Source organism: Xiphophorus couchianus, chromosome 7 (assembly GCF_001444195.1).
Source record: "Xiphophorus couchianus chromosome 7, X_couchianus-1.0, whole genome shotgun sequence".
Taxonomy (NCBI): Eukaryota; Metazoa; Chordata; class Actinopteri; order Cyprinodontiformes; family Poeciliidae; genus Xiphophorus; species Xiphophorus couchianus.
The window spans coordinates 15,331,965-15,348,119 of NC_040234.1; the positions used below are offsets into that span (position 1 = coordinate 15,331,965).

The 16,155-nt window shown below is 38.5% G+C and overlaps 1 protein-coding gene across 4 annotated transcripts in view; it reads right to left on the reverse strand.

The window, feature by feature from the left end:
* Positions 1–16,155, reverse strand: part of lrp2a (low density lipoprotein receptor-related protein 2a) — a 58,778-nt gene that overhangs the window by 24,329 nt on the left and 18,294 nt on the right. For 3 of the 4 annotated variants that reach the window (XR_003596268.1, XM_028023631.1, XM_028023630.1), the window contains exons 20-37: positions 15,931–16,068; positions 15,542–15,823; positions 15,219–15,458; positions 14,479–14,598; positions 14,063–14,179; positions 12,691–13,071; positions 9,631–9,645; positions 9,116–9,364; positions 8,279–8,490; positions 7,500–7,684; positions 6,571–6,799; positions 6,264–6,441; positions 4,881–5,009; positions 3,538–3,704; positions 3,230–3,373; positions 3,047–3,156; positions 1,488–1,665; positions 1,155–1,368 (exon numbers count right to left, since the gene is read on the reverse strand). Coding sequence is in view for 3 of the 4 variants with exons in the window: in XM_028023631.1 (XP_027879432.1) it covers positions 1,155–1,368; positions 1,488–1,665; positions 3,047–3,156; positions 3,230–3,373; positions 3,538–3,704; positions 4,881–5,009; positions 6,264–6,441; positions 6,571–6,799; positions 7,500–7,684; positions 8,279–8,490; positions 9,116–9,364; positions 9,631–9,645; positions 12,691–13,071; positions 14,063–14,179; positions 14,479–14,598; positions 15,219–15,458; positions 15,542–15,823; positions 15,931–16,068 (3,288 nt within the window). In the remaining variant the exon portion in view is untranslated. The remainder of the gene's footprint in view (positions 1–1,154; positions 1,369–1,487; positions 1,666–3,046; positions 3,157–3,229; positions 3,374–3,537; positions 3,705–4,880; positions 5,010–6,263; positions 6,442–6,570; positions 6,800–7,499; positions 7,685–8,278; positions 8,491–9,115; positions 9,365–9,630; positions 9,646–12,690; positions 13,072–14,062; positions 14,180–14,478; positions 14,599–15,218; positions 15,459–15,541; positions 15,824–15,930; positions 16,069–16,155) is intronic. The other variant, XM_028023632.1, reaches the window with a different exon arrangement.

The following is a 16,155-nucleotide window of genomic DNA, read 5'->3' on the forward strand; positions in this document are numbered from 1 at the left end:
GTAAAAGGAGACAGTATTTCCTACAACGTAGACTTTGTGCATCATCCAGGCTGCAACACAATGAGGGAGAGCAGGATTTTTAGTGGATAACAGGAAGCTTAAACTGAGCACATCAAAATAACTATTTTGTCCTTTCGAGCCTTCAGCTTTTTTGATGAAATATGGAGCATTTAGAAAAGTTGACAATCTCCTAGTAAAGGTCAAAAGGAATGCATACAGACACCATTTTAGTAATGCTAATCGCAGTACTTGCTAAAGACAGCTTAAAATGTTGACTCCATAATCAGTTAATCTGAACTATTACAGTGACTGTTCTCTCACACATGATGTGATAGCCCGTGTAAAAATAAGAAGCTTTTTTCAAATTGTGAATTGAATTAGTAAGGGAAAATATCTATCCAAGGCAGCCTGGCAATATCTGAGAAATAAAGGGCCTCTTTTTGAGCTCTTGGATAATTGGTCAGTGTGCTTCGTAGGTAATTTTGGTTGGCTGCCCTCTCCTGGGAAGGATCACCACTGTTCCATGCTTTCTCCACTTGTGGATATTGGCTCTCAATGTGGTTCACTGGCATCCCAGACCAGAACCCTTTGAAAATGCTTTTTAACCATTTCCAAGTTGATAAATCTCACTGACTTTGTCATCTGTTCTTAAATTTATTAATATTGGGGCATGGTATGCTGCATTTTTATATGATCTGGTCTACTTCATGTCATGAGGCATGTTCTTTTTAAGAGAATTTCTTAATTGTGAAATTAAGGCAGAGATCAGGACTGGGTGTGGGCAGCAAAACTGAACCAAAAGATATTTGGTTAATCACAGTTAATTGGTGAATTTACCAGAAGAATTTTTTTTATTTCTACATATGGATTTTTTTCCCCCTTAACAAATGAGCCTATTATCTGAAGCTGCACTTTGTACTGACAAAGGTTACATTTGTCTGATGCCTTTGACTGATGATGTTAAACATTTAAGTGTGAAGAAGAAGAAGTTCTTTTTTTGTGACAATGCATAATATGGTTTATACAAGTAAATCTGGTTTAAATGTGTTTTAGCAGGTTAAAGCTTTCCAAAACACAAATCAGAAATCAGCCACAAAACTATAGTGCATCTCTTTTCAACTGATAAATAAACTGTGACGGCGTTTGTCACTCACTATCTCTAAAGTGAACTTTTAGGACTCTAAGTCCTGACAGGTTGTCTCGCATCACAACCCTGTTGGCACCAGTGGACTTGTCTACTCGCTCGATGACCTCAAAGTCACGATCGCTGAAGAATAGGTAGTTCTGGTAGACGGCCACACCCCAAGGGTGGGAGAGACCCATCACTAAGGTGATGCGGTTACTTCCATCTGGATCCCCTCGCTCAATCTATGGCAGTTTGATCAAAAACACAGGCAAAATGTTTTCAATGCGTGTTTACATCAAAGTAAAAGTACACAGCACATCTTATAAAAAGTTTAGAGAGAAGAAATTGAATCAAAACTGACTTTCCCAGTGCCGGTGACAGCCCAGTACAGCTTGTTCTCTTGGATGTCCACAGTGAGGAACTCAATGTGATCAAGGTTGTTGGTGAAGAGCGTGACCGGGTTCATGCCATCCATGTCTGCAGCTGCCACCTTGGCAGGGATGCCACTTTCTGTTCCCTGGTCTGTCCAGTAAAGTTTGCTAGATAAAATTAAAATAAATTTAGAGTTTGTTACTTTAGATTGTTTAAACAAGGAAATTTGTTTTTCCAGTGGATATTGACATTCTTCCATCCTCAGACAACATTTTCACAATAACTTATCCCTTTTGTTCTGGGGTCGATTTGCAACATTTTCTTACAAAAACATGTTTATCCCTGGGACAGAGAACTCGCCTTCTTCTTGAATGCTGGGATAGCTGGGCATTTCTTTGCATATTATACGTGCATGTAATTGTTTGAATAGATGATTGTGGCGACTTTAGACATCAGGAAATTGCAGACAATTTCTCCATTCTCTTCCTGATATTTTGGGTGAATTATTTAGATTCATCCTTTTGTAATACAAGGAAACCATGTCATCATCATCTGGGCCTTCCCAAAGTGTTTAAAGTTCTAAAATAATTCTGTCATTACTCTGGCATCAACTTAACTGACTAAAAGCAGAAGATATTTAGGTCAACAAAAAACAAGGATTTAAAAGTTTGTTTAAAAGAGCAAAATTTGTAATCATATCATTTATGCACTATCAAATACTTTTAATGAGAGACAACAGATAGTGTCAAAATGATTGGAAATTTCTCTGTCTTTATCCACAGCACAATGCATGCCGGTTGTGGAGAACTACTCGTGTTTTCCCTTTCCCTTAAAACCAAAGATCAATTTGGCTGCTTGGAAGCACTTCTGGTTGTAAAAAGCAGTCATAGTGTGGAAATTCTCACCATCACACTTAAGGTAATACTCCCCTAAAACCACAGTTGGAATGCTACAAACATCATGTGAATAAAGCAGCTGACTCCCCACTGCTATACACACATGCAAACTTAATAAAGCAGCTAATAGCTAGTAAGACTCCCAGTGCTGATCTGTAAAGTCCAGGAAGGCAAAATATATAGAATTAAATTAGTTCACTGAAACTGGTGTTTATTCTGTATTTATGTTTTTGTTTAAGTGTCAAAATAAATGAGTAAATAAGTAAATAAATAAGTAAATAAATGTTTTATATTACATTATTACAGCTGGAATAATCAACATGCTGTATCATTAGTGTGTAGTGTGTTAATGCTGCGGTACTGTGAAACTGAGTTGTTTTTACTTTATCATATCTGCTCACGCCTGTGTAACCGGATTTGATATGTTTAGTTTTAAAGAAAAATTGTTAATGTTAATATAAACATTTTCCTCTAATTATTTAACCCATAATGAGAAAGGAAAGCTCTTGTTTCTTGACCATAACCTTGTGGGGTTTTAGATGGCAGCATGTCTTGTTAAGATCTCTCCTGAAGCCGACCAGATGGAGGCTGTCAGGGCTCAGCAGCAGTGGATTTGAGCGGCGGTGCCAGGACGGTGTTAAATGGGGCTTACCCACGTGCTGGATCCACAGCGATGCCAACAGGACTGCCAGCGCCGGTCGGAGAGCCGTTGTTTGTGATTATAGTTTTCCGGTACTGTACATCTCCTCTCAACTTTAAAACCTGGCCAAGCCAAAACAAACAAGTAAGAAGACAGATAAACAAATGAATGAATAACCAAATATGTTAACCTCACCTCAATAGACTGTGTAGCTGGATTGGTGTAGTACAGATTCTCTGTGATCCAGTCCAGGGCCAGGCCAACAGGAGAGCCGAGAATGGCTGCGGGGGCAAACTCCGTCCTGTTTGTACCGTCTGACTTCACCCTGTGGATCTCACCCTGTTGGACAAAATTAGACATATTAACCTCACCAACCGCTTAACATTAATGGCTTGCTTGGATCAGGCTAGAACTGTAACCACAGCACAGCATGTTTTGAGCAAATCAACAAAAAATGCTTTGGTTTGTCTTTCAGTTGGTCATGTTGATTGAGATGGACTCACAGGGTGTTCCACCCAGTAGATGGTCTGTTCCTTGTCATCAAAGTCAACATCGTAGCCGTTGTGAAGACCAGCTACTGGAACCATTGCATCATTGCTCTTGTCCTCTGGGTTTAGTGGAATACCATAGATGATGCTGTCTCTCACAACCACCAGAAAAGGATCCTCAACTAGTAGAAAATAAAAACTAGTGTTAATTTTGTCAACAAAAATTTGTCACCAATACCTTTTTGTCCTGAAGAAAACAAGATAAAAACTACATTAAAGCTCTCCCTAAGAGAGCAGATTTATAATAAAATGACAGTAAACTGACAGAAAAATGGCAAAAATGTGGGAGGGAGATGCATTGCATTCAAATCTGATATAAGTGATGTGTAAAGGCGACAGAACTTCAACAAAATATATTGTTTTGGGGCAGAATGAATTGAATAAACTGAAATAGTTAGGGTTAGGGTTAGGGGTTACAAAAATGACTCAAACTTTTCAGCCAGAATTAATATTTATAAAGATGCAAATGTATTCACAAATAAGAACACAGTTTAAGTGCAAGAAGAAATAAACCAAAAAAAAAAATGTTAGTAAACATATCCTTTAGTAAAATTAGGCATAGGTGTACAGTTGCTTCCTACGTAAATATTTGGTGCAAATTAGGGATCTAAAGCTGTAGGACCTTTATCTATAAAGAGGATTGACTGGTGAAAGCCGGTTCCACAATCTGATTTGCTGTGTCATCAGAGATTAGAGTCAAAGAATGGTTGTAGGGCATTTTCATTCTTGGATAATCATTGGCTTCAGGGAAAGATTGCAGTCTGCTTGGTTTGTAGGGGCTGAAACCTGAGAAGAGTTAAGCTGCTGACCTAAGGTGGACTCCTTGGACCTTGTATTAAAGGTCCCTTGTCCTCTTGAGACCATGAAAGACATGCTCATATGAGTCTTAATATTTATGACCTGAGCAGCAGGTTACAAGAAAGTCTAAATGGGAGGCTGTTGACAGGTATTTGATTCAATCTATGCTACAGATATGCTGTTTAAAAAGATTTATCCTCTTACAAATACTAAGACAGCTCTATTTACAGAAAGCATGCAAAAATGAAATTGGGAGTAAGAGTTTTGCTTTCTCATTAAAGTAATCACTGCTGAGATGAATACTTGATGACTATTTCAACTTATCAGCAACACTGATGCAAAAATCAAATTGGGAGTAAGAGTTTTGCTTTCTCATGAAAGTAATCACTGCTGAGATGAATACTTGATGACTATTTCAACTTATCAGCAACATTTGACCACACTTCCTTTTTTATCAATTTAAGTGATGAGTGTTTCCCTCCTGTTGGCAGCCTGCATACCTCTGGCACAGGTGAACTGGTCCGCTGCCAGAGTCCAGCCGGAGGGGCAGGCACATGAATAGTATCTTGGTCCCACAGCAGAGAGTAGGCAGATATGAGTGCAGGCGCTCCCCAAGCAGTGATTTCTCCCTACAAATTGAAGAGAGTGATCTTAGCTGGCTCTCGCAAGTAAAAAGACATATTAGCTACAGCTGATAAGTAGCCATAGCAAACATTAATGCAAAGCAGATGCAGTCAAAAGCAGATATTTACATACTCTACTTAAAAAGGCACACACAATCCTTTTCTTGACCACTGTCTGATATTAAATTTAAGACTAATCTAAATCCTGTTTTACATGAGAAAGGCCTACAGTACTACAAATATTTATACTTACTAAAAGCCACAATAATTAGAGGAAATAAATAATTAAGACATATTTTTAATTATGTACCTCAAAATCAGAAGATTGCATTCAGGATAACTTTTCCATTAAGCAATTTGGGAAAGCCCAAATCTTACAGCTTTGTAAGATTCAGATTTGTTTGATTTCATCAAATAATTTATCCACACTTCAAAAAACGGTATCAGATCAAACAACTTGACTGAAAAGCTAAAGACAGGAGGACAAGAATTATAGTTATGCCTGTCCTACACATCAAATTAAACTAAATTACACCTTCATAAATCACTACAATACATTAAAAAATCGAAACATATAACTTTTTAAGTATACATCACAACAGAAACATAAAAGGAAAAATCTATCCAAAACCAAAGCACATCCAACAAAATTTGAAGTGATTTATCCTTTTAACTATCAAATATTTTCTTTTACATTAATTTTTGACAAGACTTTGATAGGTTAATAAACACCATATGAGTTATACAGAGGCACACCTACAAGAGATCAGGATCTTAATTGTTGACATCCACATGTCTAGTTCGGTAGATGCAATTTCCAGATACCTGAAGCTGCACATGTGTGTCCAAGTATAGAAAACCTAGCAAAGTTCAGTCATCTCTAGGACCAGTTCTGTGTCCCAGAGATGAAAGTGTTTTGGCCTGAGATGAGTTGTACTGACATGGACTGAAAAACCATTGAGCAAGGAAGAAGCCATTACTCTAAACTAAATTGCACTTTGCAAATACACACATGAACTTTACATTTTGGAGAGATGTTCTGTTGTGTGATAAAACAAAAATTGAGGTTGTCTCACTATAATCAGCTCTGTTACACTTGGAGGAGAAAGAGGAAAGTTAGCAAGGCTAAGAAGCCAATTCACATCTGTGAAGTACAATTGTGGCAGCATCATGTTGTGTTGGTGCAATTCTCAAAACAGATGACATCATAAGGAAAGAGCACATCTGGGTTAAGCAGCATGTTGGATATTGTTGTCATACCTGCTGGTTGCCTGGTTGGGTGCACTGCCACTAGACCCATTGGCTGAGGGAGGTTGAACAGCATCACTGTCTGGTTCTCCCCATGCCACTTATGAGCTCGCATCACTCGGTTGATGTATCTGTCGGTCCAATAGACAAAATCCTCAAAAATGGTAATTGCGTGGGGATGTTGCAGTACCTTTTCATAGAGAGCAGCAAAAGAAAAAAAAAGTGTCTTACACATGCTATTCAAAGGTATGCTCAGTGTATTGCACATGCTCATGCACATGCTCCCCTTAAGAGAAAGACTATGACCTCATACACTTACCAAGTCGCTGGCAAGGACTTGTTTTCTGTTGTTGCCATTGTAGTCGCAGTAATCAATGAAGTCTAAATAGGCATCAGCAAAGTACAGCAAATTATTTGGATAGTCGATGGTTAAACCATTGGGCCAGTACAGTTTGCTGCTTATGATGACTGTCCTGAGTTTCCCATCCATGCTTGCCCTCTCTATGCGGGGGTTCCTTCCCCAGTCAGTCCAAAACATCAGGTGAGCGCTGCAAAACAGAAACAATCTTTTACTGCTGACTCTTTCTGTGCTGTAAAGCTTAAATATTTTCAGTGCCACGCAAAAATATTCATACACTCTTGACATTGTCAGATTATTTCATGTCACAACCATAAACATCAACAATATTTGGCTGGAGGCTTATGTGATGGATCAACACTAAGAGACACATAACTGTGGAGTAGAAAGAAAATGACGTACAGCTTTCAAATTTATTTCACAAATAAAATGAAACTCTTTTACAAATGAAAAGTAAATGCATATATATTTGTATAACACACCTGTTATACATCTCTGGAAAATTAAGAGACCACTGCAAAACAATCAGTTTCTCTGATGTTACTCTTTATTGGTATATGTTTGAGTAAAATTAATATTGTTATTTTATGCTATGAACAACTGACATGTCTCTGAAATCCCAAGCAAAAATTTAGTATTTATCTGCAGAAAATGAGAAATGGTCAAAATAACAAAAAAAATAATGCAAAGAAAACATGTTCATGTCAAGATGTGCAGTCTCTAGCATTGGATAGCCTGAATACAAATTCAAATCCCATTTTTGTAAGCCTAAATTTTTCTAAGCCTAATTTTTGATTCCCTTCCACTTCACAAATATGTAGTGTGTGATGTCTGTGTTGGTGGTGTGACAAAATGTGAAAATGCTTAAGGACAAAATACATGTTGCTGACCTGTCTCTGGGATCCACCACGAGACCTCGAGGGTTGGTGACATTTTCACTAACTAAGACGGTCCGGTGTGTGCCGTCCAGTTTAGACACCTCAATTGTCTCCAGGACATAGTCGGTCCAGTATAAATTCCTGCCCACCCAATCCACTGCAAGGCTCTCTGTCACAGTCACTCCACTGTCAAATATCTGTACACAAGATATAATCTTAAATTAACTTATTTCTAAGATAAGATTCTAAGATAACCGACTGAAAGGATTTTACTTTTACTTTTTATTTAATACTTTTGTAAATATAAAGCTGTAAACATCAGTGCAATAAATATTTCTACCGTGGAAAGACTTTAAAGATGGAAGCAAAAAGCAACAAAAAGGAAATGAGGAAGAAGAGAAAGGAAAGGAAGAAAAGAGGAAGGAAGGGCAGACACAAAGAAGGATGGACATAAGGGAGAAAGAACGAACAGGGAGAAATGGAACGAATGGAAGGAAGTATAGAAGAACGTACACAAGGAGAGAGAGATGGAGGTAGAAAAGGTACAAGGGAGGAAGATAGAAAGACACAACAGTAATGAAGAAATGCAGGATACAAAAATGAAGAAGAGAAGGAAGGATATTTAAAGAAGAGAACAGGGAATAAAATCTGAAAATAAAAATATTCTCCAAAATCTTTTTTGTTTTTCCATATTTATCCAGACGTGGAACATAATTTCGAAATCAAAATCCATCGTTTTGCAGACTTTATAGTATGTTTTATTTATTTATTTATTTATTATTTATACTTACCACAGTTCTCTCACTGCCATTTATGTGAGAACTCCAGATCCTGTCCTGGCTTGTATCGGACCAGTACACACGGTTTGACTCAGAGTCAAAATCTATAGCCACAACGTTGCGTCCGTCTCGGATCAGTGACCGAATCACATTCGGTTGAGCGCTTATTTCATCTTGGATAATCTGGTTTCGGCTGGCCACAAGTAGAAAGGCTTGACGAGAATCTAGAAAAAAAAAAAACGCACACACAACAGAACCCAGTTACTTGGTATGTTCATTTCATGCTAATAACAACACTTGTCAGTTTGCGTGAGTAGGCGTGTGCATGTGTGTGTGAGTGTGTTGGCAGCAGCCACACAAGAAAACTCTTAACTACATCCTACTCAAATGTCTGTCCTTTGGGAATGCACTTTTGTCCAAATAATGTCCTATTGTATTGCAAAAGCTTTCAGTCAGTTATCTGTGAAGGAAGAGGAGTTCATGTCAGGCACGCTCCCCTTATAAACAGCCCTTTGTTTGTGATTATGTCCTAATTACTGCGGTGATGGCCAGTGACTGACATATATGTTATTTGCCTTATCTTTTGAAATCAGAGCAGCAAAGAAACACAAGAAAGAAGAAAGACAGTGTGTCTGTCTGGAGGCCTAAGGGCCAAGTTCCACTTATTTCCCCCCACCCCCAGCTGGACGAGTGGAGAAATCAGATACATGTTTGATTGGTGAAAAATGCTAAAACCAAGATTACACTAGAGCTGATATTTCCTTTCATAATTAAATTATTCAAGTTATTTAAGTCTTAAGGGATGAAGAAATTCTATACTCCAAAGGTTAGAGACATTTCTCCCCTCACCTGAAGCCTTGCAGGTACGTTGGTCTGCTTCAAGAGTGTAGCCATCCTGGCAGTGGCAGCGAAAGGAGCCTCTCTCATTAAAGCAGTGCTGGCTACACAGTCCTGGGGGATTACACTCGTCTATATCCTCACACGTTTGGGAGTCATTGCTGAGCTGATAACCAACAGGGCATGTGCACTGGGCCCCAAAAGGCCCCTGTATACAACCATGAGTGCAGCCAGCGTTGTTATCAGAACAGCTCTCTTGGTCTAAAAGCAAGAAAGGGATTATTAAGAAGAGACCATCTTAAAATTATGACTTTTCAGTACATGCTGCGCTAATGATGGTGGAAAAACATTAACAAAGCAAAAACTACGGTACATCCTTAGAACTGCTGTCCTGAGCCAAAGCTAGGTTATAAAAGGTGATTGTTGAAAATTTGTGACATAAATGATTACCAATGACATTGCATCTGTTAAAAACGAATCATAGCTACTGGCAGCATTTCTACCAATGATTGAGAGTTTCTTCCTACCTGGTAAAGGCTCATCTGAAAGTTGGAAGAAAGGCAAGAGGAGGGGGGGGGGGATCACAGATAATTTTCAGGTCAGTGCAGGACAAATCAGACATGCTTGATTTAAACACAAGAACACAAACATTAGCAAGTGACATTGAACACAATTTTTCTGTGATATGAAGCAACTGCTTTTAAAATATTACAACAATTAGAAAAGTGTCAAATTAAACAAAATCAGCTTAAAGTAGGTTGTTATTATGTTTGTCATTAAATAGGTGAATGTTACTGGAAAAACAAAACAATCATGTCTTAATGTACAAGAAACATCTTCAGTCAAAGAACTGATGTGTCAAATGAGCATAAAAACATAGAAAGAATATGAATTGTATTTTATGTCATTCTTCCAAAATGAACTAGTTATTCTTGTGATTAAATACTGTATTACATGAGTTCTGGCAATCACATGTTTTAAAATGGCTTTAAATTATTGCTAAAAGTAAGGATCTGATTAGTTTTGCTGGGCTGGACAGATAAATGGTCGCTTTAGCATCTAACATACAGAATTGATTAGATTCACTCTGCAGAAATAAAATACTTCAATGTTTTCTTTAAACAAGATTTTTGTGACGTTCTCAAATTGAAACAAAAATTATTATTAAAAATTAGATCAACAACAAAAGGTTTACCTTGAACCAAAAAAAATTCTAAGTGTAAAATAAATCAATGCTGAAAATGCACCCAGAAATCAGCCAGAGACAATATTGGTTTATTGGTCAAAACTAAAATACTATCCAGTTAGTGAGTGTGCCATAACGAAGCACGAACAAGTTGACACACAGTGTCAAGAAAATCCGAGCTCATCCCACTTCCCCATGCTGGAGATTTAAGTTTAACAGTAATAATAAATAAAGTTATCTTTAAAATGAATCACTCAAGTGACATCAAGGCCCAACAGTAGACTTAGGTGTCAATAAAATAAATCTGGTTGTGTGTGTTGTTTTTGTCTCATGCAAACTTTGCTTTAATTCTACTTTTTTCTATCTAATCATAAGAAATCATAGTCAGTCAGAGAGAGTCATTAAACAGGAAAAGCAGGTTTCCTGGAAAAAGAGGAAGTATGTTTCCAGCCTGCAGATTTATAAAAATAGCTGAGACTATTTTAAAGCATGAAAGTTTTAAAAAATTAAATCTAAACATTTTGAGTAATTTGATAAGATTCAAAGTAAAATACTTATATTAATATTGATTTACTTGTAATAATACTTACACTTATATTTGTGAGAACACTTATAAGAAAAACAAGCAAATGTAACTTTGGTATCAAATAATTAGAATAATAGATTATTCTTGGTTTCTTTTCAGAAAACATCTGTAATAACTCACATTAAGATTATAATAAGAATAATTAATAAGTTATGGTTATAAAATTATAAATGAATGCTAAATCAGAGAAGCTAAAGAAAATAAATGTGATATAAATGTGATTTTGACATTGAACTTGAAATGGTGTAAAAGGTTATAAAACTGCAATTAAACATCACTGATATGTTGGAGGTAGATGGTAGGTGAAAGGTGAAAGGATAAGGGAAACAGGGGAACTAACAGGAGAGCAGAGATGATCAGCACCTTATATGGAAACAGGAGGTTGAGCAGCCCTGAGACATTGGCACAGACATCATGACATGATGTCTCTTAAGACAGTGACGGATATGAGATCATCTGTCTAAGCAGACAGATAAACCCTATATAAGGTGGGTGCAAAAGAGGAACCGTTCGTTGGATCCTCCGGGCAGCTTCGAGCCAAGATCGAGATGGACAAAGAACTCTGCAGCTGAAGAAGAGCCGGGGCCACGGAGCCGGAGACTGTCCTGCACATGGAGACCAACCCGTCTGGCCCACAATCTGTGGCTTCGAATCGCACTTCTCTCATCGGCTGGGTTCAGACCCCAAAGACAAAGATGAAGACAAAGACAAAGGCAAAGACAAAGAAGAAGAACTGGTGCCTTTTTTCCTGCCAGCACCAAGTCCTGTGTGACCTCACCATCCATGCGGAGAAGAAGTTCATCGGACCTACAGAGATCCCTGCCTTCGTCGATCAACTTCCTCCTCCTGCTGCAACACCTTCTTCATCATCAAGCCAGGTCTGGGGTTCGAAACACCAAACTCCGTCCGTCTCTCTCAAAGGTTCCCTTTTTTAGTTCTCAGTGTCAGCAGTAGGGAAAGATAGACTAGATGATTGATTTTACTTATTTGATTATTTCTGCTACTGAATTAAGCTGTACTGACCCTTGCAAAAATGCCTTACTAATAAAATATTTAGCATAAAGAAAATCTAAAAGATGTTGTGGACATTCAGTTAATGAGTCACCTTAAAGTTCTTTGATGGTTGTAAAATAGCTGTGATGTTTGATTCTGGAGAGGAAAAAGTGGAAAATGTTTTTAGGTTGCTGGTAGCCCATATTTAAAACATCATCCTTGGGACTCGACCGAGTCACTAAAACCTACCTGGTTCAATAACAAATGCAAGTTGCAAAATAGAGAACGAGCGACCGTTAACAGGTGTGCTCTGTGAAACTAGTTGGCTGTAGGCTGCTCAGTCTGGCTAATTCACAGGGGGAAGAAGGGTGGGACACCTGGATGTAGGCCGTCAGATAACCAGGCGAATCGTTTCTCGAAACCAGCTTAAACAGAGTTTACTTCAGTTCTGGACAGGGTAAATCCCAGCAGATTTAGGAAACTCAATGGACCCGTTAGACGGAGAGCTGGTAGCACATCTCCCCTCTCAGAAGAGGAAGTACGAGAGTGAGAGAGTAGAGACAGAAAGGAGGGGGGGGGGGTGTTGCGCAACAACAACAGCCAGATCTCTACAAAATTAGTAAAACTCCAACAAAATCCATCAGAGGTGAATTTTTAAGAAGTTCTTTGTATGATTTTTATATTTTCATTAAACATGTTAGTTCTAAAATGTTACATTTTCACACAACTATTAATGTTATAAACAGCTTATGAAATGTCATAATACATGGGGAAAAAATCATTGTTGTGTGGAAGGTGAAACAAGCTGAGGATACAACTTACTGCAAAGCGGAGACTCATCAGCGCCATTGGGACAGTTGGGTGTGTTGTCACACACTGTGGTGAGATTGATACAAACACTGTGACCAGGACACTGCCACTGCCAACTTGGACACCGGAAAGGCGGCGTGGGACAATCTCTTTCATCGCTCATGTCTCTGCAGTCGTTGTCTCCGTCACAAATCCAACTGTGTACGATGCAGTTTCCATTATCACAGCGGAAGAGAGAAGATGGGCAGGTCCGGGGAGGACAGGCGTGGTGTTCATCGCTGCCATCCTGACAGTCTGGATGGCCATCACATTCCCATGACGACGGGATACAGCTCCCATCTGACTGACATTGAAACTCATTCTCGTGATGGCACATCCCTGGGGGCCTGGTAGCTAAAACAAATCAGGACATGCAGCAAAGATATGGGTCAAAATTGTTTGACAGTAAGATTTCCAACATTGATGCCAACTTTTGGCAGGACGTCCAGGTCATGGCTTTAAAATGATCGGTATTGTAGTTCCTGGACAAAAGTCAACTCTTTTACCTGAGGTTGGGTCACTGGCTGTTTGTGTCAACTGCATAACCAGAAAGCAGATTTTTTAAACCATTTACAACATCTTTCTGAGTCAGAGTCAGAGTTTTCTCCTTACAATCTAAGGATTTTTCACCTTTTATAATAACATTAATATTAAAAGAGATAATGGCATTTATCCCCATTAGTGTCAGCCTGATTAATCATTTAAGAGCCAAACAAACTGTGGTGGTGTATGATAGTACTATGTGCTACGTAGATGTTGTGTTGTACTATTGTTTTTTTTATGTATTCATCTGCAATTGTTCTTGCTCTCTGCAAAGCAAATTGCCCCCTGAAGACAAAAAAGTTTATGTAATCTAATCTACTCTCAGCTGCTCAGATGTTCTCCAGCAGAAAACAGAATGAAAACACGTTTCATTCAATTTTAAGACTTTTAACCAAAAATACCAACTTAATGAAGCAAGAGTGCACCCTTTTGAGTAAGTTTTGAGTGCACATGATTAACTAGAACAGCACAGAAAAATGAGTTATTGAATTATATCAAAATAAAGATTAAACATGATAATGTTTTACTAAGGGCTCTATATTAAAACTTCACAATCACAGCACAAAGGGGCATCACTTAATGCTCATAAGATTAGAGGAATATCCCATTACATCCTTATTAGCTTTGACTTGATTAAGCATTATCTTGTGGGTTCTTTATCAGTCTATCTTTGAATGACAGGGATCAATAACTTTGATTTTTTTTAAAAACTGATCAGTACATTCTTGTAAATGTTCTTGTAATACTGAGTAATAACTCAGCAAGATAATTTATGACCGCTAGGAGAATCAAAAACACTTACGACAGTTTTGCTCGTCAGAGCGATCGCTACAATCGAAGACCCCATCGCAGCGGTAGTAGGAGTTGATGCACTGGTGGCCGCTGGTACACTTGAACTCACTCACAGTGCAGTTGTAGACTGAAATATCCATAACAGTGCTGATAATTAATCAACCTCTTTAAAACAACTTACAGAGCCTAAAAAGTAGATACTGAATTGTACAAAGGGACTGATCTTTGACAATTTATTCTGTAAATGTGTTTTTGATCTAACAAATGAATGCAAGGCTTATAGAATTAGCTTTAGGGAGAATGTCCTTTAATGGGTTTATAGATTTGAGTAAATTAAAATGATACCTGCTTAAATATATAATTATGCTGAAAATGGTAAGTATTGTGTGCTTTGAATGATTGCAACACAAGATCAGAATTACTCACTGCATCCCTGCTCATCTGCTCCGTCCACACAGTCTCTGTCTCCGTCACAGACATAGTTGGGGTCTATACATCGGTGGTCAGGACACTGAAACTGTCCTGGGTGGCATGTACTACCCAGGTCTGGATAACATAATTGTAAAACACAAATATTAGCCCTTTCTTAAAATTTGTTTGTGACGTAACACAAGGATAGACAGTGTTTGAGGTTTTCAAATATATCCACAGGTGTGCCTCCAATTAAACTCAAAGATTAATTAATTTATCAGAGTCCTACAAAGCCATAATACCATAATCTGAGCTTCCCCAAAACTATTAAATCTACAGTAATATCAATGTGTGGAAATTGACAAAATTCTTTAAAAATCTTTCATTATTTTAGCATGTTGTAAAAATAGATACATTTGGTCATCCTAAATTACAAAAAAACCAACAAAAACCGTAATTTATTTTAATGCTGGATCATAATGGAAAAAATACAATACATGTACATATTTGGTTTTATCTGTTTTCCCCAGACAAACAGGGAAGTGTGAATTACTTATTAAAATTTTATTTAGCTAACAATTAAAGATGTTTCTGTTACATTTTTGCTGTAGAAACTTTTATGGTGCCAATGATTATCACATATTTTTCTAAGCTGTATTTCAAAAACCATTGGAATTTTCTTCTATTTTCTTCTATTAATTTACAGTGAGTGTTTCTACACAATAACTGTGATGGGGGCTTTTAAAGGTACATACAGCAGTCTGCTTCATCGGACCCGTCTCCACAGTCGTTATCTGTATCGCAGCGCCACGTATGCGGGATGCATCGGTGGTTGGCGCATGTGAACTGATTGGCGGGGCACGTTCCTGGCACCCGTGTGGGGCAGTTGATCTCGTCGCTGTTATCAAAGCAATCATTGTGCCCGTCGCAGCGCCACCCTGCTGGCACGCAGCGCTGACTGGCACAGGTGAAGGCCAAGGGGGAACAAGTAATGTCTAGAAGTCAAAAACAAGATTTTTTTTTAAGAACCAACACCAACCCAAAAATGACATGAAAAGATTTAAATAAGTCAGATTACTGTTTATTCCACAATGGAGTTCGTCAGTCTTGTCATGGCAATCATCAACACCATCACATCTGTAGGTGTTTGGGACACATTTGCCATTGCCACAGGAGAAGGAGTTGGCTCCACACTGCATTGTTGGGGGCTCGTTGGAGGGGTCCTCGACACACGTCTGCTGGTTTGGCAACAGCTTCATGCCGTACGGGCAGCCACACACTCTCTGAGAGTCTGGAGCTGGGAAGCAGAAGTGGCTGCAGTCGCCGTTAGGATTTGTCTGCCTGTTGCAGAGGTTAGCACCTGCAAAGGGAGAGTCAGGGGTAATTACCGGGAATATGATTGATGAGAGCAAGGTGAAGTCATGCATGAACAAGAAAGTCAGAGGAACAGAAAATGAATCTACTGACCGATCTGAGAGTTGGAGTTGAAAGACTTGACATGCATGATGTGGCTGATTCCTCTCCTAATAACTACCATCTGCCCACCATCAGTCTTGCGCACACGGACAATGCCACCCAGGCGCCAGTCAGTGAAATACGCAAAGCCTGAAAGGAGCAGCAGAGCATGAAATATGCTACAGTATCTTTCATCGCCTCCTGCAAAAAGCAATTACTTCTTTGACATGATTATGA